Source organism: Rhamphochromis longiceps, linkage group LG6 (genome assembly GCF_057381845.1).
Source record: "Rhamphochromis longiceps isolate RC_006_pf linkage group LG6, R_longiceps_female_GT1.1, whole genome shotgun sequence".
Lineage (NCBI taxonomy): Eukaryota > Metazoa > Chordata > Actinopteri > Cichliformes > Cichlidae > Rhamphochromis > Rhamphochromis longiceps.
The window spans coordinates 7,937,609-7,962,490 of record NC_140562.1 but is presented as its reverse complement, the minus strand read 5'-3'; the positions used below and the strand labels follow the sequence as shown (position 1 = coordinate 7,962,490).

The window sequence follows — 24,882 nt, the reverse complement described above, 5'->3', positions numbered from 1 at the left end:
AACAGCCATCTCTAGACCCAGCAGTCTTAGCTCCAACCTTCCTTTCATATCAAAAATCCTTGAAAGAGTAGTTGTCAAACAGCTAACTGATCATCTGCAGAGGAATGGCTTATTTGAAGAGTTTCAGTCAGGTTTCAGAGCTCATCACAGCACAGAAACAGCTTTAGTGAAGGTTACAAATGATCTTCTTATGGCCTCTGACAGTGGACTCATCTCTGTGCTTGTCCTGCTAGACCTCAGTGCAGCGTTCGATACTGTTGACCATAATATCCTATTAGAGCGATTAGAACATGCTGTAGGTATTACAGGTACTGTGCTGCAGTGGTTTGTATCATATCTAATAGACTCCAATTTGTACATCTAAATGGAGAGTCCTCTTCACACACTGAGGTTAATTATAGAGTTCCACAGGGTTCAGTGCTAGGACCAATTCTGTTTACATTATACATGCTTCCCCTAGGCAGCATCATTAGAAGACATAGCATAAATTTTCACTGCTATGCAGATGATACCCACCTCTATATATCTATGAAGCCAGATAACACACACCAATTAGTTAAACTACAGGAATGTCTTAAAGACATAAAGACCTGGATGGCCGCTAACTTTCTGCTTCTTAATTCAGATAAAACTGAGGTCATTGTACTCGGCCCTGAAAATCTTAGAAATATGGTATCTAACCAGATTCTTACTCTGGATGGCATTACCTTGGCCTCCAGTAATGCTGTGAGGAACCTTGGAGTCATTTTTGACCAGGATATGTCCTTCAACGCACATATTAAACAAATATGTAAGACTGCTTTCTTCCATTTGCGCAACATCTCTAAAGTTAGAAATATCCTGTCTCAGAGTGACGCTGAAAAACTAGTTCATGCATTTATTACTTCCAGGCTGGACTACTGTAATTCATTATTATCAGGATGTCCAAAAAACTCGATGAAAAGCCTTCAGCTAATCCAAAATGCTGCAGCAAGAGTCCTGACAGGGACTAGAAAGAGAGAGCATATTTCTCCTGTTTTGGCTTCCCTTCATTGGCTTCCTGTTAAATCCAGAATTGAATTCAAAATCCTGCTCCTCACATACAAGGTCTTAAATAATCAGGCCCCATCTTATCTTAATGACCTTGTAGTACCATATCACCCTATTAGAGCACTTTGCTCTCGCTCTGCAGGCCTACTTGTTGTTCCTAGAGTATTTAAAAGTAAAATGGGAGGGAGAGCCTTCAGTTTTCAGGCCCCTCTTCTGTGGAACCAGCTTCCAGTTTGGATTCGGGAGACAGACACTATCCCTACTTTCAAGATTAGGCTTCAAACTTTCCTTTTTGCTAAAGCATATAGTTAGGGCTGGACCAGGTGACCCTGAATCCTCCCTTAGTTATGCTCCAATAGACGTAGGCTGCCAGGGATTCCCATGATGCATTGAGTTTTTCCTTTCCAGTTACCTTTCTCACTGACTATGTATTAACCCTTTAGAGCCGATCGGAGCGGGAACGCTCTGTTATGCGTAACTATTTTTAAATCCCAGTAGCACTGCAACCACGTAAGCTAGCGCAAAAATTTTTTTTTGCATATGAAACCGGAGGAGTTGTACTTACATCTTATGCCATCAGCTTGTCCTAGGTCACGGTTTCCTTCCACATAAAGCTTTGCAAAAACTGCATAAAAAGCGCTTGCAGGAACAAAAACATAATATTCCAGAAACAGGCTTTACCGATCCGATCAGCTGTTCATAACACTTCCTACGTTGGAATAGACGTCAGCGCGAACTTTTGCATTTCCGCCATTACCTGCCCGAAACCGGAAGTGACGTCATTTTCGCGGAAATGTAGTCTTTTTTGCGATCAGGGCCTCAGGGCCTATACTGCTCTTTTTAAAAGTTATCTTTGACTTTATGACTTTCTGTGTCGTTTCTGGGAAGCTTAGGACTCATATTGCACTGCTGGAAATAGTTTATTTTGATGCATATGCTGCTTTTTTGCAAATTTGCAGTATAATATTTATTTTCGTTTTTCCTGCAGTGTATAAAAATTGGTGTATTTCAAAAATAAAACTATGAAGACACTCAAAATAAATTTCCTGTGGTGGGAAACTATTTTGTGCAACTTTTTTGTATTTACAGTTTTGAGGGATAAGCCTCTTAAATTTCTCTAACTACAAATATATGTTAAAAAATCAAAAACGATTTTCAATTTTTTTGTAGTTTATTGCACTTTTTTGCAATTTATGTAATTACTATGCACTTAATGAATACATATTATTAAAATCTGGGCTATAATGGTTGTATTGATGTATAGCAACTTGAAATGCTCCCAAAAATGGCTCCACAGCATGTAGAAATATAATATAAGCTCTGGCGGACTTGGTTCTATGGTAGGTCTTAAAGGGTTAATAGACCTCTCTGCATTGAATCATATCTGTTATTAACCTCTGTCTCTCTTCCACAGCATGTCTTTTATCCTGTCTTTCTTCTCTCACCCCAACCGGTCACAGCAGATGGCCGCCGGACGTTTCTTCCTGTTAAAAGGGAGTTTTTCCTTCCCACTGTCGCCAAAGTGCTTGCTCATAGGGTGTCATATGATTGTTGGGTTTTTCTCTGTATCTATGAAGAGCCTTGAGGCGACCTTTGTTGTGATTTGGTGCTATATAAATAAAATTGAATTGAATTGAATAAATTATACTGGAATTGGGCAATAAAGTCCTTGCTGTCCTCTTTGGGTCTGGCAGATGTTTGTAACTTCTCTCTTGTCATTTTCAGGCCACAGTCATTGAACCAAAGTTATATTTCTATCCGGGCCCATGACTTCAACCATGGGCATTATGGTTGTCATCATTACATTTTTTTCCTGATTTGGTGATATAGGGAGAGAGAGATCATGCAATGCACCACTTTCTGGTGTGAGCTGGGCAACTTTGTTGATGATGACACTCAATTGATATCTTTTTTTTGTGCCTTGCCTATGCACAGTTTTTCTTTCTTTGCATTTTAATTCATTCATCTTTAACTTGTATTCACTTTCTCATTTTCCAGTGATTTTGAGCGAAGACCCTCTTTTGGGAATTCATGTTCATTTATGGACTTAAATAATAACTGCAAAATTTCCCTAAACATGGGTTTTTACTGATTATAGAAATAACTGTTGTAACACAGTAATTATGTAGCTTTTATCGCAAGAATATATATTGTTGCAGACCTGCCTGTCTACCACAACAACAGTGTGCTAGACACTGTGCAACAAACAATTTCACTGATAGCTATCAGTGATCATTGATAGATGTCAATACTGAGCATTACTGATTAAGACTAAGATTGTGGCTACTCCTCTTCTAATGAGGTTTATGTTCCCTCCTGAGATTTACACAAAGTTCTAGAGGCACACTCAGAGCTACCTTTTGCACCTGTAGAGTATATTGAGTAAAGTATCCTATTGCTAACTTTGGCATCAGCCAAAAGGGTCAGTGAGGTACTGCCTGCTATTTTCCCAATCAGATGGTTGGTGGTTTGATCCCTGGCAACTCCAGCCTGCATGCCAAAAATCTTTGGGCAAGATAGTAACCCCAAGTTGATCTCTGATACATCCATTGGAGTATGATTTGTGTGAGTGCTAGATAGAACACACCTACATATAGAAAAGGTATTTGTATGAATGAGAGTTGTAAGTGGTTTGAGTGCTCAGGTAGAGTAGAAAAGCACTATGTAAGAACCAGTCCATTCCATTTATTAGCTTTTCTCTACTTGCCATTTGCAGATGAGAGCCAGAACCACTTTAATTCACTATGCCTTATCGATACATTAAGCAATTATCTAGACAGGACTGAGGGGTTTAGGAAAAGCAACCAAATCTTTGTAGCTTTAACTCCTTCTTTAAAGGTAAGTCTATGTCTCGCCAGGGGTTGTCCGACTGGGTGGTAGAGGTCCAGTTTTCCAACAAGGTGGACCACAGCCTTTTGTGCAGCTGTGTGCACATTCCATCAGATGAATGACTGCCTCATGGGACCTTTTTAGGAATGTTTATGTAGAGGACACCTGTCAGCAAGTCCTTGAAGTGACTGGTCATGCCAGAGGTTGCTTACCATAGTGGGATACTGAACTCACTTTTCAAAGAACCCCGGTTACGCAAGTAAGCAAACATTTTCTTTGTGCAAAGTAAAATTAAGAAAACATCTGAGTTCATTTTTATTTTCTCTACAGGATTGTTTGGATGACAGTCGTCGCATCCCCCCATCTCCAGTTGTCCATGTTCGAGGACTTTGCGATGCTGTGGTGGAAGGGGACCTAGTGGAGGCACTTGACAAGTTTGGCAACATCTGGTAGTCCTGGTTTAACTCTAAATACTGTTGAGGCCATTTAAAAAATATTAACACACTTTCATTTAGCTTGGAATTGCATTGCACATTGACTTTGGTATCATGGACTTTTTTTAGTGCACACCTTGCAATGTACAGGCATGACATGATTTTGAGCTTGTGCTAGAAAGCTTGTTTAGCAAGCTGCAACCCTAAACTGTATGAAACAAATGCCTTCTTCCTAGTGTTAAATGACTAGAAAGACCCATTAAAAATTGGAAACATCCCTGACTAAAACTGACGTGCAAAGTTATCACTGTCAAATGGTGGGATATATTAGGTACCAAATAAACAGTAAATTCCTAAAGTTCATGACAAAAAAATGGTCAAACATCTGAGCAACTTTGACAAGTGGAAGGAGGCAGCCAGTGAATCAGTTTCTTTATATTTACCTGGGAATGAGTGAAGTAGGATATACTAGCTAATGCACTGTTATTAACCTTGGGTCTTGACATTTGGGCAGTTTTTCTTTTGGCAAGAAACAAACATCAAAATGTTGCTGTAGACTATGTGCACACATACAATTGGGATGTGTAGCAATGACACCCTGTGGCGGGGAAGTTAATTACAGTCACATGCCTGGCTGCTCTTTCATCTACAGGTGCGCAGCACCAAATGTGACTAGGGATTCCAATGCTTACTATGCACTGAACATTTCCTCATTGCATCATGTATATGTAACATGCAGCGTCCGCATGTTACTTTGCTTCTAAGATGACCACAAGGGGGCAGTATATAGCAGTGTGCAACACGCTTTGAACAAAGTCACTTTAACTGGAACTGAACAAAAGCTGAATTTGCGTGCAATGGTATTTGCCTGCAAATAGAGCTTGCATCGTTGTCTGTATATGTCATCATCATCATTCATTTGATCAACAATAAAGTCACCGAGGTATTTCACCTTTTTATGAACCCCAATATTATTTTGGGACAGTTAAACACAGAGAAATCTAGCTGTTTATCCTGCTTGGTTCTACATATCAAAATAGCACTTTTAATAGCATTGTACTTTATATCATAATGCAGACCATATTCAGTACAGATATTAAGCTCCTGTAATCCAGCACTACTGGGACTAAAAACAACCAGGCCATCTGCATACATAAGATGATTTATCCATGTTTTACCTAATATACGCCCAGTGTTACAGGCTCTCAGCTACATGGAGAAATCATCAACATATAAATTAATTAAAATTGGAGACAAAATCCCACCCTGTCTGACACCATTGGGTAAACTGGACTGGGTTGTTTACCCAGTCCAGTTTATTATATGTGCTTAGTCCAAGGTATTTATAGTCCTCCAAAATGCGTACCCCCAGTCCACAGCGATAAGGTGAAAAAAAGCTTTCTCAACCCACATGTTTGAGAGAAAACAATTTGAAACACACTAACACGCTACTAATAAGTAAAAGACAAAAAACTAAGAACAAAAGTTTAAAGAATAGAGGGAAAAAAGGTAATAACTGAAACAGGCTGCCTTCCAGTTGGCACATGTGCATGAGATTTTGTGATTTACCTTAATCACAGATAATAACGACAGAAATTACAGTATAGAATAAGTGTTCTTGATTGGATCTATATTCACTGATGTGACTGATCGCACAGTCACATCAGTTCATACCTGCTTTTGCAGCAATGGCGAAACATGCAAGGTTACAAAAGTTGATAGCTGCGTGACCCGCTGAAATGATTTCAAAGTGCAGCTTGTGCCAGTAGTCATCATTTTCGACTTGGATTTCATTAACTCTTCTGGCACACTATGGTAATTTCTTGTGAAGCACTTGTTGTTTATGTTGAAAGATGCTATAGAAATAAAAATGTGCATACTTTTACTTTACTTGCTCACCTTCTCTAACCTTCACATTTGTCTCCGCTATCGGCAGTTATGTAATGATGATGCCTTTCAAGCGTCAGGCTCTGGTGGAATTTGACAGCGTGGAGAGTGCTGAGCGCTGCGTGTCATTCGGAACCCGTGATGCTGTCTACGTCGCTGAGCAGCAGGCTTTTTTTAACTTCTCTACCAGCCAGAGAATCACCAGACCCACCAACACAGACGACCCCTCCAGTGGAAACAAAGTCCTCCTGTTGTCCATACAGAACCCTGTGTATCCCATTACCACTGTAAGTCCTTTACCCCACCTAAGACTCTTGCCATATCTTCAACTTGTGTTAGAAAAGAAACTTTTTGCTATCTGAGCTAAAACTCTTTAACCAGGTCTCTTTTTACCCTTCAAGGACGCCTGCTCCTGCGTTAATAATGATTACAGTCATTGTACATTACTTAAAATGTTTGCCTCAGGAATACAGATACAGAGATACAAGCTTACATTGTCAGACATCTATTATTAACAAACCCTCTGTGCCTTTGCTCTGTGTATACATTCTTTATCTGTGTATACATCCTCAACAATATCTTTGTAATTTAGATTAGTGCTAATGTCTCACTGCTTATTTGTAAAATAATGTAAGCTTTTAACTTTTAGTCAAAATTAGCTCATAAATGTAAAGGTTTTAAGCGTTAAAGCCCATTTTCCATTTCTGTTTTCTTAAGTCCATTTTCTTGGTGACCAGTAGGTACGTTGCAGTTTTTACAGTGTGGTCTCTGTCTTTCTCTCAGGATGTGTTGTACACTGTGTGCAACCCAGTTGGTAACGTCCTACGTATTGTCATCTTCAAACGCAACGGCATCCAGGCCATGGTTGAATATCCTGACTGTGTGTGTGTGTGTATGTGTGTGTGTGCGCACACAATTGCATGTGTGCTTGGGGTATATCACAGATTAGCAGAGAAATGCCAACATGCGTTTTCATTTTTCTAAGCTCCAGTTCAGAGCTTAATAGACTCGTTTGGATACAAAATAATGAACACAGGATGGTAGAAGAGGATTATAGCTAACTGGATGTGTTTTGTTGATGCCAGATCAAAGTTCACTTCATTAAACCTGACAGTGCATCATCCTGAGGGCTGTGGTAGTCTTGTTTTTCTCTGCTGATCCTGATGAGTCAACCTTAACAAGCTTGTTAACATTTGAGTCAGTAAAGGATGCTCAGAAGGCCAAACTGGCTCTGAATGGAGCTGACATCTATGCTGGCTGCTGCACACTCAAGATTGAATACGCTCGGGTAAACACATGCACATACACTCACACAGTCATGCCCATGCACATGAACACACATCTAAAAAGAGGTGCTGTGCTCTGTTGCCCCTTGCAGCCCAACAGACTGAACGTCATCTGCAACAACAACACCAGCTGGGATTACACCAAACCCTTCCTCCTGCACCGAGGTAGCGTTCCCTCTTTTAATCTCTGATCAATGAAAGCACTTTAAGCATATTCTTTAAAGTTTACTTCGAGGCAGTCCAAAAGTCTTTTTCCATGGCCACTCAGAACTCCTCCCACACCTGAGTTTTTGCTTCAGCCACTGCCCAAGCCACTTCACGCTTGGACTGTCAGTACATATCAGCTACCTCTGAAGCCACACAGGCTAACCAAGCCTGATAGGACTCCTTCTTAGCCTTGTGGCTCCCTTCACCTCTGGTGTCCACCATTTGGTTTGGGGGTTAACCAACGACAGGCACCAACCACCTTGCGGCTGCAGCTCAGTGCAGCGGCTTCGGCAATGGAAGTGCTGAACATGGTCCATTCGGACTCAATGTCCGCAGTCTCTCTCGGAATGCTGGTGAAGCTCTGCCGGAGGTGTGCGTTGTAAATCTCACAGACTGGGGCCTCTGCCAGACATTCCCAGCACACCCTCACTATACGTTTAGGTGCACCAGGTCTGTCCAGCGTTCTCCCCCGCCACCTCATCCAACTCACCACCTGGTGCTGAATTTGATTAGGTTGAGGAGTTTAAGTATCTCGGGGTCTTGTTCATAAGTGAGTTGGGAGAAGAGAGCGGGAGATCGACAGACAGATTGGTGCTGCGGCTGCAGGGATGCGGACAGTGTACCGTTCCATCATGGAGAAGAGAGAGCTGAGTGTAAAAGCAAAGCTCTCAATTGACTGCTTGATCTACGTCCCTACCCTCACCTATGGTCACAAGCTGTAGGTAGTAGAGATGGCACGATACCACTTTTTTATGTCCGATACCGATATCATAAATTTGAATATCTGCCGATACCGATATGAATCCGATATAGTGTTTTTTAATCAACAAAACTGTTTTTTTAAATATCTTGCTGCATTTTGTATAAGTTCATACTCAAGTTTAAAACAACAACTACACTAAAGCTATTCTGTTATACCTGTATGCAAAAAAAAATATTTCATAGTTCAGCAATACTGATCAATCTAATAAACTTAAACCTACACCATCCTCCCTATTCTGGTATTTTAAAGAGTACTTAGCATAAATATTAAGCAACCTAACTAATAGGGTTCCAACTCCCAGCAACAACAAAAATAAATAAATAAAAAATAGGGAACCACCCCTCACGCTCCACCTCATGATGCTTAATCGACGTAATCAACCTTAATTTGATGCAGTGTGAAAAAAAATGCACAGAAATCAATTATTTTTCAAGAAATATTAAATAGATTCAACATCTTTCTTCAACAAAATTGCAGACTGCACAGATGGTACCTTCCCAAAGGAAAAAGTACTATAGCTTACTAGGGTATATATATTAGACTTAATAGTTACTATATACAGTAATTGACTTCTATTCATTTTACATCAAATTAAAACTTTGGGTGTCAGATAATTATTTATTAAAAGCTAGACATTTTAAATGAGAATAAGAAAGAAAAGTATGTCTTTGTGCCCCTTTTCCCTGTTAATGCCCTATCGGCCCCCCTGGCTAAACTTTGCTAGATCCGCCCCTGCACAGTTACCAGCGTCAGCTACGTAGAAAAAGATCCTCGAGTAGAAAGTAATATTAAATACATTCTAACAACAGCTGATCAAGCTTAAACGTGCTGCTGTTGTTCAGCTGCTGGTTTCCTCTTTCTGGTGCAAAGTGGGCCAAAAGCAAACTAGAGACACGACTCGCAACAGAAAAGCCGATCAGCTGATCGTTAAGCAGTTTCATGATTGAAGTAGCAGCAAGAAGAGGCAGTAGCTCCATATATCGTTTGTTAAGCTTAACGCAGGAATGCTTTACAAACATTCAGAGATGGACTTACACACTTGCTTTACTTCTCTCGGGGATAACTTTGTCAGAGATGAAATGCCGGGTTGCTAGCGAAGCTCCACATGCTATCCAGACCACCAACAGGTCCCGCATGCCACAGCCGCTCTATCACGTGATGCATACTGCTCCGACGTGCTAACGTTCTGAGGCGAGTTACGGCGTGTTGCAAGTTTTGTGAGGTGCTTTCGTGATATTTAATGGATCGGATTACATTTTTTATTTTTCTCCGATATCCGATCCAGTAATTTAGGTCAGTATCGGACCGATACCGATACGTAATATCGTCTCGGTCCATCTCTAGTAGGTAGTGACCGAAAGAACAAGATCGCGGATACAAGCGGCAGAAATGGGCTTCCTCAGAAGGGTGGCTGGCCTTTCCCTTAGAGATAGGTTCAGAAGTTCTGCCAGAGGGGCTCAGAGTAGAGCCGCTGTTCCTTACATTGAAAGGAGCCAGCTGAGGTGGTTCGGGCATCTGACAAGGATGCCTCCTAGGCGCCTTCTGTGCGAGGTTTTCCGGGCATGTCCCACTGGGAGGAGGCCCCAGGGCAGACCCAGGACATGCTGGAGAGATTATATCTCTCGGCTGGCCTGGGAGTTCCACCGGACAAGCTGGAGGAAGTGGCTGTGGAGAGGGACGTCTGGGCTTCTCTGCTTAGGCTGCTGTCCCCACGATCCGGCCCGGATAAGCGGAAGAAGATGGATGGTTCACGTCAAGTAAAATTAATATGTTGACATTTTACTTATTCCTTCTAGTGAACATTATTATCTTCTTTTTACACAGCAGGAATGTGTCTTATAAAGCACAATACATTTTGTTTGCAATCTGAGTAAATATAAACAGAGTAAATTTACTCCAGTTCAGTTGGAAAACCTCAGGAGGAGCTTGGAAATGTCAATGCACTAAGATGACATTAAAAGGACAAAAGACTGATAAGGTGTGTCCCAATTAAAGGGCTGCATCCTCAAAGAACCCAGCCTATGTAAACCGTGAAGGCTGGGTCATTTGAGGATTTGGTGTATGCGATTTTTTTGGTTTCTTAAGTATCTGAGGATGAGAGCGCACAAGACCATGAAAACGTGACTGTTAATTTTAAGATTAGCTAGTAAGTAGCAGCTAATGTTCATGGGACTAGTGTCATCTTACTTTGCAAATATAATATGCATAAAGATAAAATTCTTGTATTAATAAATTAGATTTAAAATTCTCATTAGTGAAATTTAGCTCAGTTTTAAATACTGAACTTCAGCAAGGATTCAAGTTGCATTTATTTCTATTTCTATATCACTTCATATCTTCATCTCAAAGACAAGTGTATAAGGCTGTTTTGGACATGAGACAAATATTGTTCTTTTACTATATTGGCACTACTGCGTTTGTCTGAAGGCTTACTTATATTGGTAAAAAGAAAAGTCAAAATGAAGAGTAGACTGATATACTAAATATTCCTTTATTGGGTGAGGAAATCATGCCATATCTTAACCGTTTTAAGTCATATAGAATAGATGTGATGTAATGCTGTAATGCAAACACAGCAGTACTATTAGTACTAAAATACTCCATGTTTCAAATAACTAAAGAAAAGAAATATTGACATCTATTTTCAGCTACATTCTGGTGCTTATAGGTTTCTGAATATAAAACTTTTCACTGCTTTTCATCATTTTTACTTGGAGGTACATACGTTGTGCTTTAGATTCAGAGAGAGAAAAAAAATCAGGGGAAACGGCTGGATACACAAAATGGTGACAGACTCAAGTGGTATGAACCACTACAAAAATAACATAAGAGCAGTAGTTTCTCCACATTTACTTTTTGTCTTATTAGGGGTATTAAATAAGTTGAGATCCCATTTGGCACACTAGCACACTGAGTCTATTTGGCTCAACAGCACCAAGAAGAGGCAGCAAAATAACCAAGTTACCATTAACATTAGTGCAATGAATCCTGAATCCTGCTTGTACCGGGACTTAAGTAATATTTAGGACTGAAAACCAGGCAGCATTCACTAATTTCGTTCCTTTAAATTCAGATAAAACTGAAGGTATATTGTACTTGGCCTTACAAGTATGTTATCTAACTAGTATGCTATCTAACCTCTAGATGGCGTTACCCTGTCCTCCAGTAACACTCTGATGAATCTTGAAAATTGTTTTTGACCAGAGGATATGTTCTTCAGTGTGCATATTAAACAAAAATGTAGGACAGTTTTCTTTCATTTGTACAATATCTCTAAAATTAGAAACATCCTTTCTCAGAGTGACACTGAAAAACTAGTTCATGTATTTATTACTTCTAGGCTGGACTACTCTAATTCATTATTATCCAACTGCGCTTAAGACTCTCTGAAAAGCCTTCAGTGGATCCAAAATGCTGCAGCAAGAGTACTGACAGGTGCCAGAAAGAGATAACATATTCTTTCTCTCATACTTCCTTCTCTTCACTGGCTCCCTCTTTGAACTGCAATCAAACTTAAAATCCTTGTCCTCACATACAAGTTCTTGAATAATCTGGCCCTATCTTATCTTAAAGACCTAATAGTACTGTATCACCCCATTTGAGCACTTTGTTTGTTTGTTACAGAGCGGGGGAAGGGGAGACAACGTCATGCCATATTGGGAGAGCATCCATCTAACGGAGGTGGTACTGTCTGTCTTCATCCCTCCCTGTCTAGCTGCCAATATGTTATCTCTTCCACTTGTTCCACTGCAATTACTGTGAGTCCACTGTACCACATAATATCCCCTGAGTATCTGTGCGTATCTTTGCAGGTACACACTGGCCCCTCTTGCCTCTACCTGCTAAAAGCCAGAACTGGAGGTACAGCGAGGAGGTGCAGGAGAGGATCTCTTACCCGCTACTCCAGAAGACCTCCCCCACATTCTCTTCCTCTTTCCTTGGCAAAAGCATTACTAGCTCTGTCACCATGGTGAGCGGTCTCCATCCTGTTAAGATGAACTGCAGCCGTATTTTCAACCTCTTCTGTCTCTACGGCAATGTCGAGAAGGTGTGTAAGGATCCTCTCTGACTTTTAGAGGTCATGTTGATATGAAAATACATATATTGTACAATAGTTCCTATAATTTTCTTTTAATAAATCTTAATCATAACTTATGTTCTAGGTATGTATGATTTAGTTTATTTTTACAGTGCTCAAAAAAAGAAAACATCAGATCTCAATGGAAAAAAATAATTCTGGATAGCTAGACTAAAACAAAAGGATGCCACATCATTGGATGGAAATGAAAATTAGCAGCTTACAGAATGAAAATGTGAAAAAAGATGCAGCACACTAGTCCATTTTGTAGCAACTCAAAATGGCACTCAGTAGTTTGTATGACCCCCATGTGCTTGTATACATGCCTGACAATGTTGGAGCATTCTCCTAAAGAGACAATGGATGTTGTCCTGGGGAATCTCCTCCCACGTTTGGACCAGGACATCATTGAGCTTCTGAACAGTCTGAGGTGCAACCTGGGACGTGTCAAATGGACCAAAACATAATGCCACAGAGGTGTCCTTTAGGAACTCCCTGTTTACTCTGGCCATATGAGAGCAGGCATTGTTTTGAACCAAGACCAACCTACGACCCATACTCCAGTGTAGGGTCCAACAATGGGTGAAGGATTTAATTTCAATACCTATGGATAGTCAGGGTGCCTTTGCCTAGACTGTAGAGATCAAATGCAAGTTGGGTTCCTCAGTGCCAGGCAGTGAACACAGGGCCAGTTCGAACTTAATAAAAAAAGAAAAAACAAACAAGCCAAATCTCATGGACCATCATCAATCTGTATTAACTTCTCATGTATGCCTTAACCATGCATGTATTAATTCATTCATTCATTAAAGAGGTGTTCCCCCAGATGGTGTACTGAGAAATAAGGTATGCATTCAAATTTTTTTTACAGCCACAGATTAGCTGTCTACGAAGTTCATTTACTGTATTGGTGGCACTTTATAAAAATGTCCCACTATTAAGCATTAGTACGGTATTAGAAAGTCCTTAAGTCATCATGTACATATTTCTTTACACCTCCTCAGTATGTCATTTATAAATGTACATATGTTTATCCATCTGTTACTGTTACACCATGTACTACTGTCACTGCTATACTCACTGCTCACTATGTACAGCTATCACTGCAACAGCATCATTGCTGTTTATAATCACAATCATATTTATTATCATTATCATAATAATATCTGCATTCATAAATGGTTTGCTAAGGAGGAATGGTGCTCTGTAATTGTATGAATTAGTAAGGCAGTTAAAATGGAAATGGACTACTTTAAAAAAAAAAAAAAAGAGCAACTGACCTGCCATTTAAAGAAAAGCGAGTAGCTTCTATCTTAAAAGGTCTTTTGCAGAGTTGGCAAAAGTACAGACATTCTGTACTATGCAAATACTACTGTTAAAAACTACTCGAGTAAAAGTTGAAGTACTGATTTCTTACACGTCTTCAACAACACTAATTAGCCTGCAGTTTGTAGCTATCCACTTCACTGTGCTTCTCCTTCAAGCTGCATCCACTGTTTGTTTGGGTGGGTGATTTGGGCATCAATAGCATGTAATTTCAAGCCTGCGCTAATCAACATCTCATCTCTCCTGTGACCCATGGCTTTTTATATTCAGAGCAAGTGAATATATTTTAGTTTCAATATTAATGATTTTAAAAATTGCAGTAGAGAGAGTAGGGGCAGGGTTAAGGGGATGGTGACACTCATGCAAAATAAATAAATACTGCAGTTATCGGCAGCTACCATGCTGCAAAATGGTAGCTCTTCAGCTAAAGAAAATATCTTCTGTGTTTGCAGGTGAAGTTCATGAAAAGCATTCCAGGCACAGCATTGGTAGAGATGGGTGATGAGTATGCTGTGGACCGAGCTGTGACTCACCTAAATGGTATCAAAGTATTTGGCAAGAAATTCAACGTCTGGTAAGCACTAAATATGCATGCTTCAGACTTGAAGACACTTGGGGTTTGTGGTAGGGAGTCTGATGTAGTCTATCCGGTCGTTAAGTGATGACGTGACGAATCCTACTTCCGGGCCTAAAGTAGTCTGCGTTTAATATGGCTTTTGTGTTGTTAACATGTTTAATGTTTTGTATTTTCTTCTATTTAATCTCAAAAAACTCCTAAAACAGTCAGTGATCACTGTTGACCTCCCTCGGCTTTTATTATCGCTAATCATTTATTTAAGCTCAGTTTTTAAAACCTTAGGATGTAACTACAGCCCAGCCCATGCAGCAGTATATGAATGACTAACCTCGTATTGTGGATGGATTATCTCAGTTGTTCTCCTGGCTGAAGTTTGGTCCTTTTACAGCATCCTGCCATGCGTTTACATTTGTTCCTGACCACCGAGAACACTCACGTTAACTTTTATCGAGTGGAAAAAAAGTTAGCTTGTTTATATTAGGCTAACATAGCTGTGTCGCTAGCGGTCACGTAACACATCATTATATACCAGCTAGTATATCTTCTTCATTTATGTTGGAAGTGATAACAGAGCTGTACGTTTTAATTTGTTTCCAAAACCCCGCAGTCAGGACCAGTGTTGGTCAAGTTACTTGAAAAAAGTAATCAGTAACTAATTACTGATTACTCCCCAAAAAAGTAATCCCGTTACTTTACTGATTACTTATTTTCAAAAGTAATTCATTACATAGTTACTTAGTTACTTTTTAAAAACACGATTTACAACCTGAATAGGTAATAAAGCGATAGATCTTTCAGCCCAATTCTACTTTTTCTACATAATCCATCATACAAAATGTAATCAAATGGAAAAGTCCCTTTTTAAAACTTGTTTTATTAGTTTTAATCTTTTAACTTTATGCATCAAGCAAAAAAATTTTTGTGTTTAAACTCACTCTTTCAAATAGATGCAAGTAAAACACAGCAGAAAATAAATAAAGTCAAAGACTAGCGGTCCTTTTGCTCTATTTTCACCTGTATAGCAGGAGTGGGGTAGGCGGAGGTGTGCTCTGGTGCAGGTGTGCCGCAGCGGTCAGTTGAAGAATCCGTGAGTTTCTCTGTGAATTTCCCATTACGTTGTAGCGCACTCGGTGCTCACTTGGAAGTTTAGGGTTTTTTTTGCTGTAAATAGAAGTTTTCTTCCCACGCACAACGGACACTAATGTTTTTGTCACTTTTTATGGAATCAAACTTAAAGTAAGGTCAGTACTTCCACGCTTTAAACGCTGCACGCTCATACTCTCTCCCGCACTCGATATTGTTGATCTGCACACAGCTGTTGTCACGAACGACGCACTTGCTTACGTCACTGTCATGAGACATTCTCGCAAAAAAATCACGGTTTTAGTAACGCAGTAACGCAGAGTTCCTACGGCAAAGTAACAGTAATCTAATTACCGTTTTTGCAATAGTAATCCCTTTTTCTACTCGTTACTTGAAAAAAGTAATTGGATTACATATCCTGTAATCATCTCATGTCCTGCCCATCTCTGGTCAGGACATGCTATATTGTATTTAGATAGAAGCTAGCGAGCTAACTCCCTGCTAACTTCTAACTCCGTTAAATGTCATAAATTCCGTTTTCATGGATGCCTGGATGTTAAACTCAATTGTTACACCTGGTAGAGCAGAACGCTGATCATTTTTATTAAAGATGAAAGACTTTAGACAGTTTTTCAACTCTCAGTAATGCCACAGTGATCGTTTGATATATGGACCTGCAGCGGAGTTTAGGCCCAGACACGGCTAGTGACGTCAGACTTAACGACCGGATAACAAAATATCTTAACTGCTACCTAAAAGTACATGACGCTGACATTGGCTCTAGTGATATTCATGTCATGATCATAGGTCAAAACTGAGAAGAAACGTGCATGTTTAAATAAAGGAAAGGAACACATTTTTTTTTAAGACCTGATATCCAAGAACTCTCCAAGGACTGAAAATTCCTACAAGCTGTCACTTGTATTTTACATAAATAACAGCAGTTAGCCTCTATTTTTTTTTTATAAAATATGTTGGGCTGTTCCAGCCTTTGCAAATTTGTAGAAATACTGCATTATTGTATTTTTTCATTACTTCAGTCAGTGACTATCTGCCCAGAACTTAAAGGAGATCTATTTTATCCATTACCTGAAACAAGCCACTTGAGTTCACTTTTTTAATGTTAAGCCAACTCTCTTCTGATTGGTAAGGTATCCCCCCTCCATGAAATCATACTGTACAGAAAGTAGAAAAAGCCTTAACAAGCAGACTGACGCATAGGATTTTGGCTCACACTGATAACATGTCCTTACAATACTTTGTCTATCACACATCCCTTTATCTGACCCTGCTCAGTGTGTCCAAGCAACAGGCTGTGATTCCCAGTCAGGTCTTTGAGCTGGGTGACGGCACCTGCAGCTACCAGGACTTTAGTCTAACAAGGAACAACCGCTTCAGCAGTGCACAGAGCAGCAGGAACATCATCCAGCCACCCGCCACTGTGCTGCACTTCTACAATGCCCCACCAAACCTCAATCAACACCAGTTGCAAAAGGCAAGGCCACACCTGCATGAGACTTATTATTTCAATGGAGAAATGCTAGACTGAATGTCTACTCCAAGTGAGCTTTCTAAGTAGACAAGTATGCGCTCCACTGTGGCACGCCTTGAACTTTCTAAGTAGATCAAAGATAAGGAGTGGTATGTTGGTTGTTTGTTTGGAAGCATCTTTATTCACACATAGAAAGAAATGGGCTCAAGTTATTTTCTTTCTGCTCAGTGTACGTAACAGAATAGACAACAAATAATTACTATGGAATAAATAGATGGAATAGACTTGTTACTATATAAAATAAAATAAACAGTAAATTAAACTTTGTAAATGTTTTGATTTTACACACGGTACATCTTGACATTTTAAGGTGTCAATAAACCTAGTATACCATCATAATAACCTTGTTCAGGGAGATTTAATCTTCAAGTTACTCAGTTTTGCCTGTGGTCTTAAGATCACTACTGTAAACTTATTTTTAGCAGTGACAACCAACATTGAAAACCAACACTTTTTGTCAAGTTTTAGTTTGGTTTTATATTAACAAAAGAAAATGCAGGAATTGCTTTTAAAAATGCTTTTCTATCTTTCTTGCCAACAGCTCTGTACTGAATACAACATTTCAGCATTCTCTAAGTTCAAGGTTTTTGATGCCAAACGTAAGTTTAACCAATTAAGCAGCGATAATAACTCCTCAGGTCCAGGTATCAGGAGATATCATTCAGTGTGTACACGTGTGGTTTTTGTTGTTATAAACATTTCCGTCTTTCCCCCATCTTCCTCTTCCTCTAAGCAGCCAGCTCAAAGACACTGTCTGGTCTGTTGGAGTTTGACAGTAAGACTGAAGCTGTGGAGGCTCTGACAGTCCTCAACCACCACCAGATCCGAATACCCAGTAAGTATTCAAATGATTCTCAGAACTGCTGACAGCAGGTTGCTGGCAGTCCCTGTGAAACCAGTTGCTAAAGACATGTTCTGATATTGCTTCAGAAAGTGAGAAAGAGGGTCCAAGACATGCAGAGGATGACTGAGTCAGACTTAAAGCAGAATGTTTATCGGCTGGTACCAATAATCAAGAAGAAACATAAATTCAAAAGGGTAAACTGAAAATTATTAACCACAAGGAAGATCACTAGAGTTACTAGGAAGACCACACTGTCAGTGTCCTGTGTCACACTCTGTTGTGACACAGGACAAGGGGAAAGAGGATGACAAGACACAGCTTATTATAGTAAAAAAAAAATATATATATATATATTTATATATATATATATATATATATATATATATATATATATATATTAGGGGTGCAACGATACACAAAATTCACGGTTCGGTTCGGTTCGATACTTTGGTGTCACGGTTCGATATTTTTTCGATACAAAAAAAATGTTCATGCCTTTTTAATTTGTCATTTATTAAAATTATAAATATATATTTTAACTCAAAAGTACAGTTTTTAAATTTAACCCTAACCCTTGTGCGTGTTTTTTATTTTGACAGCGAATGCGCACCTGCGGACCACTTATGTGCAGCCCTGGTTATTTAGCTCGTCATATTGCAGCCACAAAAATTCTTTTGTCCATGAAACCATAAAGCTGCACTTTCTTTTTGCCTTATAGTCTGATTTGTCATAACTTCTCCGTTTTGTGGTAAGCTTTTCTTTGGCTGTCACTTCTTCACCCTGACCTGTCTTATTTGGCTCAGCAGAACTAAAATATATATCCTGCTGCTTTTACACACGCACTCACATAAGCTCAGCGATTCTCTGCGCGATCAACCTCTCACATGTTTAAGCTTGCTGCGGGAGATTTCACTTGTCATGTTTGCGTAGTAAGCTAACGATTAATAAGACGATGTCAGAGGAATTGGTGCACAAATTATCATCACTCACAGATCAGTGCTGTCGCTCTCTATACACAGTTCGCACGATTGCAAAGTGAAAGCAAAAAAACAAGCGCAAATTCAAACGCGATTTCAATATGTCACATATTGACAGTGGCTCACCGATGCCAATGACATAATTACCCAGCTACATTTCTGAAAGAATGCAAAAGCATTGACATATATTTTTCCTACAATAGCCCGACGGGCAGGGAAGAGATAGATTTTGGTAGCCCGACTGAAAAAAATCGCTAGCCCCAGGACGTCGGGCTAGCGATATTGCAAGCCCTGTATCTGATTGAGGAATCACTCATCTTTGGAAAAAATAGTTTATTACAGAGAAATGTCTCTTTCCAAAATAAAAGCTATACTATCCGCTTCTTCTGGGCTATATTCTCAGCAGCATAAGGAGAATCATGTGCTAACAGCTGTCTAAATGACTCGGCTAAAGTTAGTAGCATGCTTGTTGTTTTTGTCTTTGCACTAGGATGATGTCGGCGTAAATGTGCAGTCATATTCGTTGTGTTCCCACTAGTGCTTTCAGGTTAATCTCGTTGAAATGACGTTAACGCCACAACACGGCAAATCTCCGTTAACGAGCTACCGCCGATCGCCCCGTGCATGGGGCTAGACGGCCAACACGTTAACGAGCTAACTGCTCTAACACACTAGTTCCCACCCATGTAATTGAGCATTGCATGGCACATCCAACATACTGTTTTACTTTAGTCCATGACTCGCTTACCTTCAGGGTCATACGTCACATGAAAACCAAAATAATTCCAAACGCCAGATCTGAATGAGGGTGGGGGAGGGTGGGGGAGGTGCCCTGCGCTCTTCCTTCGGACTATGCTGTCTGTGTTGAGCGCTCAGTGGATCTGCGCTCGACAGTGCAGCCTAGGCGGAGTAGTCGAACGCAGATTCACTGAGCGCTCAACACAGACAGCATCGTCAGAAGGAAAGTTGATAAAATAAATTACAAATGTTGTATTGTTCGATACATATGCGTACCGAACCGAAAGCACTGTATCGAACGGTTCAATATCGATACGAATATCGTTGCACCCCTAATATATATATATATATATATATATATATATATATATATATATATATATATATATATATATATATATATATATATATATATATATATATATATATATAGGTGCGGTGACTCCCAAGCTAGGCGAGTGGCTCCAGCAGATCCCGGGAATAACATCGGAGATCTCTGTCCAGAAGAGCGCAGTCCTGGGAACAGCTAAGATACTGCGCAGGACCCTCAAGCTCCCAGGCCTCTGGTAGAGGACCCGAGCTTGAAGGATAAACCGCCCGCAGGGGCGTGCTGGGTGTTTTTTTATATATATATATATATATATATATATATATATATATATATATATATATATATATATATATATATATATATATATATATACATACATATAATATAAAATAATTACTGAAATAGGATAATTACAACAATCAGAATTAATTATTTTGTCTTCAAGTTAGAAAAAATAGATAAGACAAATTAAGACTAGTTACCTAGAACGAAGGATGACGTTAACAGACAAGATGAATGGGTTTCAAGGTCCTAATCACTCTAACATAAGGTATAATGTTTTGTTCAGTTCCCCTTTCTTTCAGCATGGTCAGTGCAGAGTGCAGCCTCTCATATGAGATTGGACAAGCAACAGCTTGTGTTCACTATTATATGAGGCTTTACATAGGTTGGGTAAAAAAAATTAAGTAAAGAAATTAGAACGCCATCAAACAGATAAGCATTATTCAAACTTCAGGACAAAGTGTCTCATATGTTTGTGATGTTAAACTGAATGTCAGGAGTGGTCTTTCACAATAAAGTCAACATCTTTTCTCCAACCTGCAGATAGCTCCAGCCCTTTCACCCTGAAGCTCTGCTTCTCCACCTCCTCCCATCTGTGACCCAGAAACAAGATGGCCCGGACAAACTGGAAAAGAGTTTATTTGTTCCTTGAAACAATTCTACTTTTTCAATGGATGATTGCTGTGTGGTCAATGTAGAAAAAAAGATTTTAGCAATAAACTAAATAAGTGACACTCTTGAAAATTAGATAATCGAGCCAGACTTTTCTTTGTTAACATTTGTTAATATTTCATCTCATAGTTTCGGTGTAATTTGTTTGAATGTAAAGTGTTTGAATTAGTTAAATTCCTTACAGGGGCTTAAAATGGAGTACACTAGGAAAAATCTAATGGGAAGCAATTAGAAACATTTGTCTTAGTTCTGTGTTCAGTCCAAAGACAAATGATGATAACAACCTTGTTTTATTTGTGTAATTAAAGAGAAAATATAGAGAGCTTATATCATTATTAAAGCCCACCTGCATCAAACTTTTGCCTCAACTTAAAAATATGAAAAAAGCCTTTTAATAAACTTATATTAAATCAAAAATACAGTTTGTTCCAAAACCACTAAACCACTGCTGAACTCATTTGGTAGTTCTTTAAAGCTAAACAGCAACTTCAACTAATAAATTCATGTCTGTTTAAAAAAACAAATATCTGCTTTTACTATTACTGTGAGCGCCCTGATGTTGTATTTACTCTTCCCATCATCAAAATGTAAATAATATTTTGTAAAGAAGGTGCTGGGTGTAACTGCTGTAAAGTACTGTGTGTTATGTTCACTATAAGTAAAACATTAACCCCAGGAACATTTATGCACTTTATGGTTGTTGATGAGTACTGCTCGCACTTCCAGTTGTTGGATTATATAGCATACCTTCTTTTTCCTGGATAATGTTGTCTAATGCTGCCTTCCAAACTTTTTGAATCAAACCTTAAATACACTGCTTAAACCAAACTAATTAATTTTTGCTGTGATGTATTTGTGTTATGAAAGGACGCTGAACAGCAACAGAGTTAATAAAACTATTGATTTCTGTTAACTAACAGAAATCAACCAGCAAGATAGAATCATTAAAAATGCGTTGAACATGAATTTTTATTTTGTTTCTACGTTCCTGCATCGTTTGAAACCAAAGACACCAAAGCAGGCAGAAGATTTAAAGATTGATGAACTAAGTTTTTAAAAAACCTAACCCACAATGTAAATACATACATAATTTTTGCTACATGTCTGGATCAGGCTAACTTTACCACTTAGCCAAATGTCTGATTTTTTTGTACATGTTAAAAAATAATATAACAGCAATGAAGAACACAATCAAAACAAAACATAGTGAAAACAAGATAATCATAATAAATAACATGTTGAAAAAGGACTAGGAAGAAGCATAAGCTTATTTAATCCCACTAATATTTCTACTAATAATCAATCCCTTTTTCTCCTTGTTTATGCCCTATCCTTTCATAAATCCTTCCAATTTGTTACATGGTTTTATTATCCCAATATACTGTTAAGAGTTATGCATATTTACAAATATTTAATACATACATGCTCATATATACATATATGTATACACACATATGTTTACACACACACACACACACACACACACACACACACACACACACACACACACACACACACACACACACACACACACACACACACACACAAATAGTGGGTGACAGCACCAGGTCCAAGCCTACATACTCCCTCTTCTTTGTGAAAAACATATTTTTGTGGCTCTTTTTAAACAGTCATACTGGGATTTTGCTTCATCTTTTTACCCAGTCTTTTCCACAGGTATACTCCACATACAAGATGCAATAACTTTTTAAAACCGTACAGATAAAGGGATGTTTTACATTTATTTTCCTCCTCAGATTGTATTTTCCCATCCCTTTTAGAATATTGTCTGGAAGTAGGTTGGTTATTGCTTTAAACATAATTTTATAGAGCTGTTTTAAATCTTGTTATACTATGTATAATAACAAGAAAGGCTTTCAATTCAACTTGTGCAGTGTGAAAATGAACTAGATAAGTGAATTTTAGTATTTTGGATTTGTATTTACACTTATTTATGACAGGAGTTATTTCTTATTCTTCCCATGCTGTAAGGAACATTGAGTTAGGATTCCTATCAATCAGGCTTTAGATAGAGTCAACAGAGGCTCTGCAATTCTTTATGCCAGATTTGGTCCAACATTTACAAAATAACTGTTGAAGCTCTTGACTACATCAGCAGCATTGTCCTCTATGATGCCATTATCAATAAAATACTGAGGATAACTTTGTTGTGCAGAAATATGTTTAATAATAATATTCAATATACCCCATATTCCCTTAATATTGTGTTTGCTATTGTCCAGTATTTTCCTGTAATATTGGTCAATTTATTTTTCTATTTTTTTAATATTTTTTCTTTTTCTAATCTTTTGTCTTTTTGTTCTTTTTTTAAAATCTGTATAGAGTGTGCTTTTTTTTTTTTTTACACGCATTTTGTAAACCCTTAGTGGTTGAACTGAATATTTTTGCTTTCTGCTGTATCATATTGTTGAACATTCTGTTGGAAGCTGCTACGCAAGTAACCCCAGCGGAAGGGGTTACACGAATAGGATGAGGGCCCGATGGAATCTTTGAAACATTCAGATTGAAGGCGCAACAACTAGTAGCTCAGTGTTTCAACATTCGGAAGAAGGAACTGCTCTCACGGCTAGAGATTGATGGGGTACAACACAAATGCTACAGCAACGAGCAGCCAGAACTACAGGTCAGGGGGGAAATTTTATCACGCCCACCAGAGATTGGGTACCAAGTCCCAAGTGCGATAGAACAATGATCGTTCCAAGGTGTACTCTCAGTGGGGAACAATATGAGAACAGCACCACTAAGGTTGGACTGGAAAAGGACTGGAAGCATATGGGAGAAGGACGCAACCCCCTAACTGGTTGAGAAGGACGCAACCCAGGATGCTTAGTGGCTAGTGGATCTAAGTGCAGACCACAACAACCTCCCTGAACAGGCTCCAGTAACCATCAAGTGGGAGATATTCTCCAGTATGAAGAGTTGGAAATCACCAGGCCAAAACATGTTTCATGCCTACTGGCTGAAGAAGCTGACTGTACTCCACGAGCAGCCAGAATAGAACCAGTCCCATCCACCCAATAACCTGCTGGAACATGGAAGCTCCTGTCAGGCATCATATCACCTAGGATGAGCATGCACATGGCTCAATACATGAGCGGGGTTACAAAAAAAATGGCAAGAATACCAGCTAAGACTGTGCACTGCTGGATGGATTACAAGAAGGCCTATGAATGCTTAGAACTGTGCAAGATCAACAGGACCCTAAGAGCCTTCATCAGAAGCGACACTAGTGTTGTGGCGAACAACACAGGCAAATGGAAACCATGAAGAGGCTGCCAGGAAAGCAGCAACCACCAAGGACCTGCAGAAGGTCAGGAAAGTCCTGAGGAGTCAGCTGAATGGTAAGAACAAGATCCAGGCTATCAGCCCCTATGCCCTGCCTGTGATCATGTACCCTGCTGGAATAATAAGCTGGCCAAAGGAGGAGATCGAAGCCACTGAAATCTAAGACGAGGAAGCTCCTTACCATGTATGGAGGGTTTCACTCCAAGTCCAGCACCCTGAGACAATATGTTAAGTGGAAGGAAGGAAGCCGGAGAGTAGTGAGTGTCAGTACCACAGTTCAGGAGGAGACAACAAACATCAACGAATACATCAGGAAAATGGCCCGAACGGACCGCATCCTCAGTGAATACCTTGGGCAGCAGGAGGAGGAGCAAGAGAATGAAGAGGAGGAACCATCATGGAAGGATAGGCCCCTGCACAGTATGTACCACTGGCAGATAGAGGAAGTGGCTGACATCCAGAAGTCCTACCAGTGGCTGGATAAAGCTGGACTAAAAGACAGCACAGAGGTACTAATCATGGCAGCACAAGAACAAGCTCTGAGCACAAGATCCATAAAAATGGCGAAAACAAGAAACAGTGGTGAACCTTTGCAGGAGTGGCCTGCCAACCAAACTTACCCCAAGAGTGCAGCGACATCTCATCCAAGAGGTCACAACAGACCCCAGAACAACATCCAAA

The 24,882-nt window shown here is 39.4% G+C and overlaps 1 protein-coding gene across 2 annotated transcripts in view; it reads left to right on the top strand.

Moving 5' to 3' along the window:
• LOC146667439 (heterogeneous nuclear ribonucleoprotein L-like) overlaps positions 1-22,373 on the top strand; it is a 47,874-nt gene extending 25,501 nt beyond the window's left edge. The window contains exons 2-13 of one of the 2 annotated variants that reach the window (XM_085409135.1): positions 4,189-4,307; positions 6,229-6,466; positions 6,963-7,050; positions 7,373-7,467; positions 7,558-7,630; positions 12,060-12,119; positions 12,248-12,483; positions 14,292-14,413; positions 16,796-16,994; positions 17,593-17,650; positions 17,788-17,886; positions 20,767-22,373. In XM_085409135.1, coding sequence (XP_085265261.1) covers positions 4,189-4,307; positions 6,229-6,466; positions 6,963-7,050; positions 7,373-7,467; positions 7,558-7,630; positions 12,060-12,119; positions 12,248-12,483; positions 14,292-14,413; positions 16,796-16,994; positions 17,593-17,650; positions 17,788-17,886; positions 20,767-20,822 — 1,443 coding nt within the window. In that variant the 3' untranslated portion in view covers positions 20,823-22,373. The remainder of the gene's footprint in view (positions 1-4,188; positions 4,308-6,228; positions 6,467-6,962; positions 7,051-7,372; positions 7,468-7,557; positions 7,631-12,059; positions 12,120-12,247; positions 12,484-14,291; positions 14,414-16,795; positions 16,995-17,592; positions 17,651-17,787; positions 17,887-20,766) is intronic. The other variant, XM_085409136.1, reaches the window with a different exon arrangement.
• Positions 22,374-24,882: the final 2,509 nt, after the last annotated feature.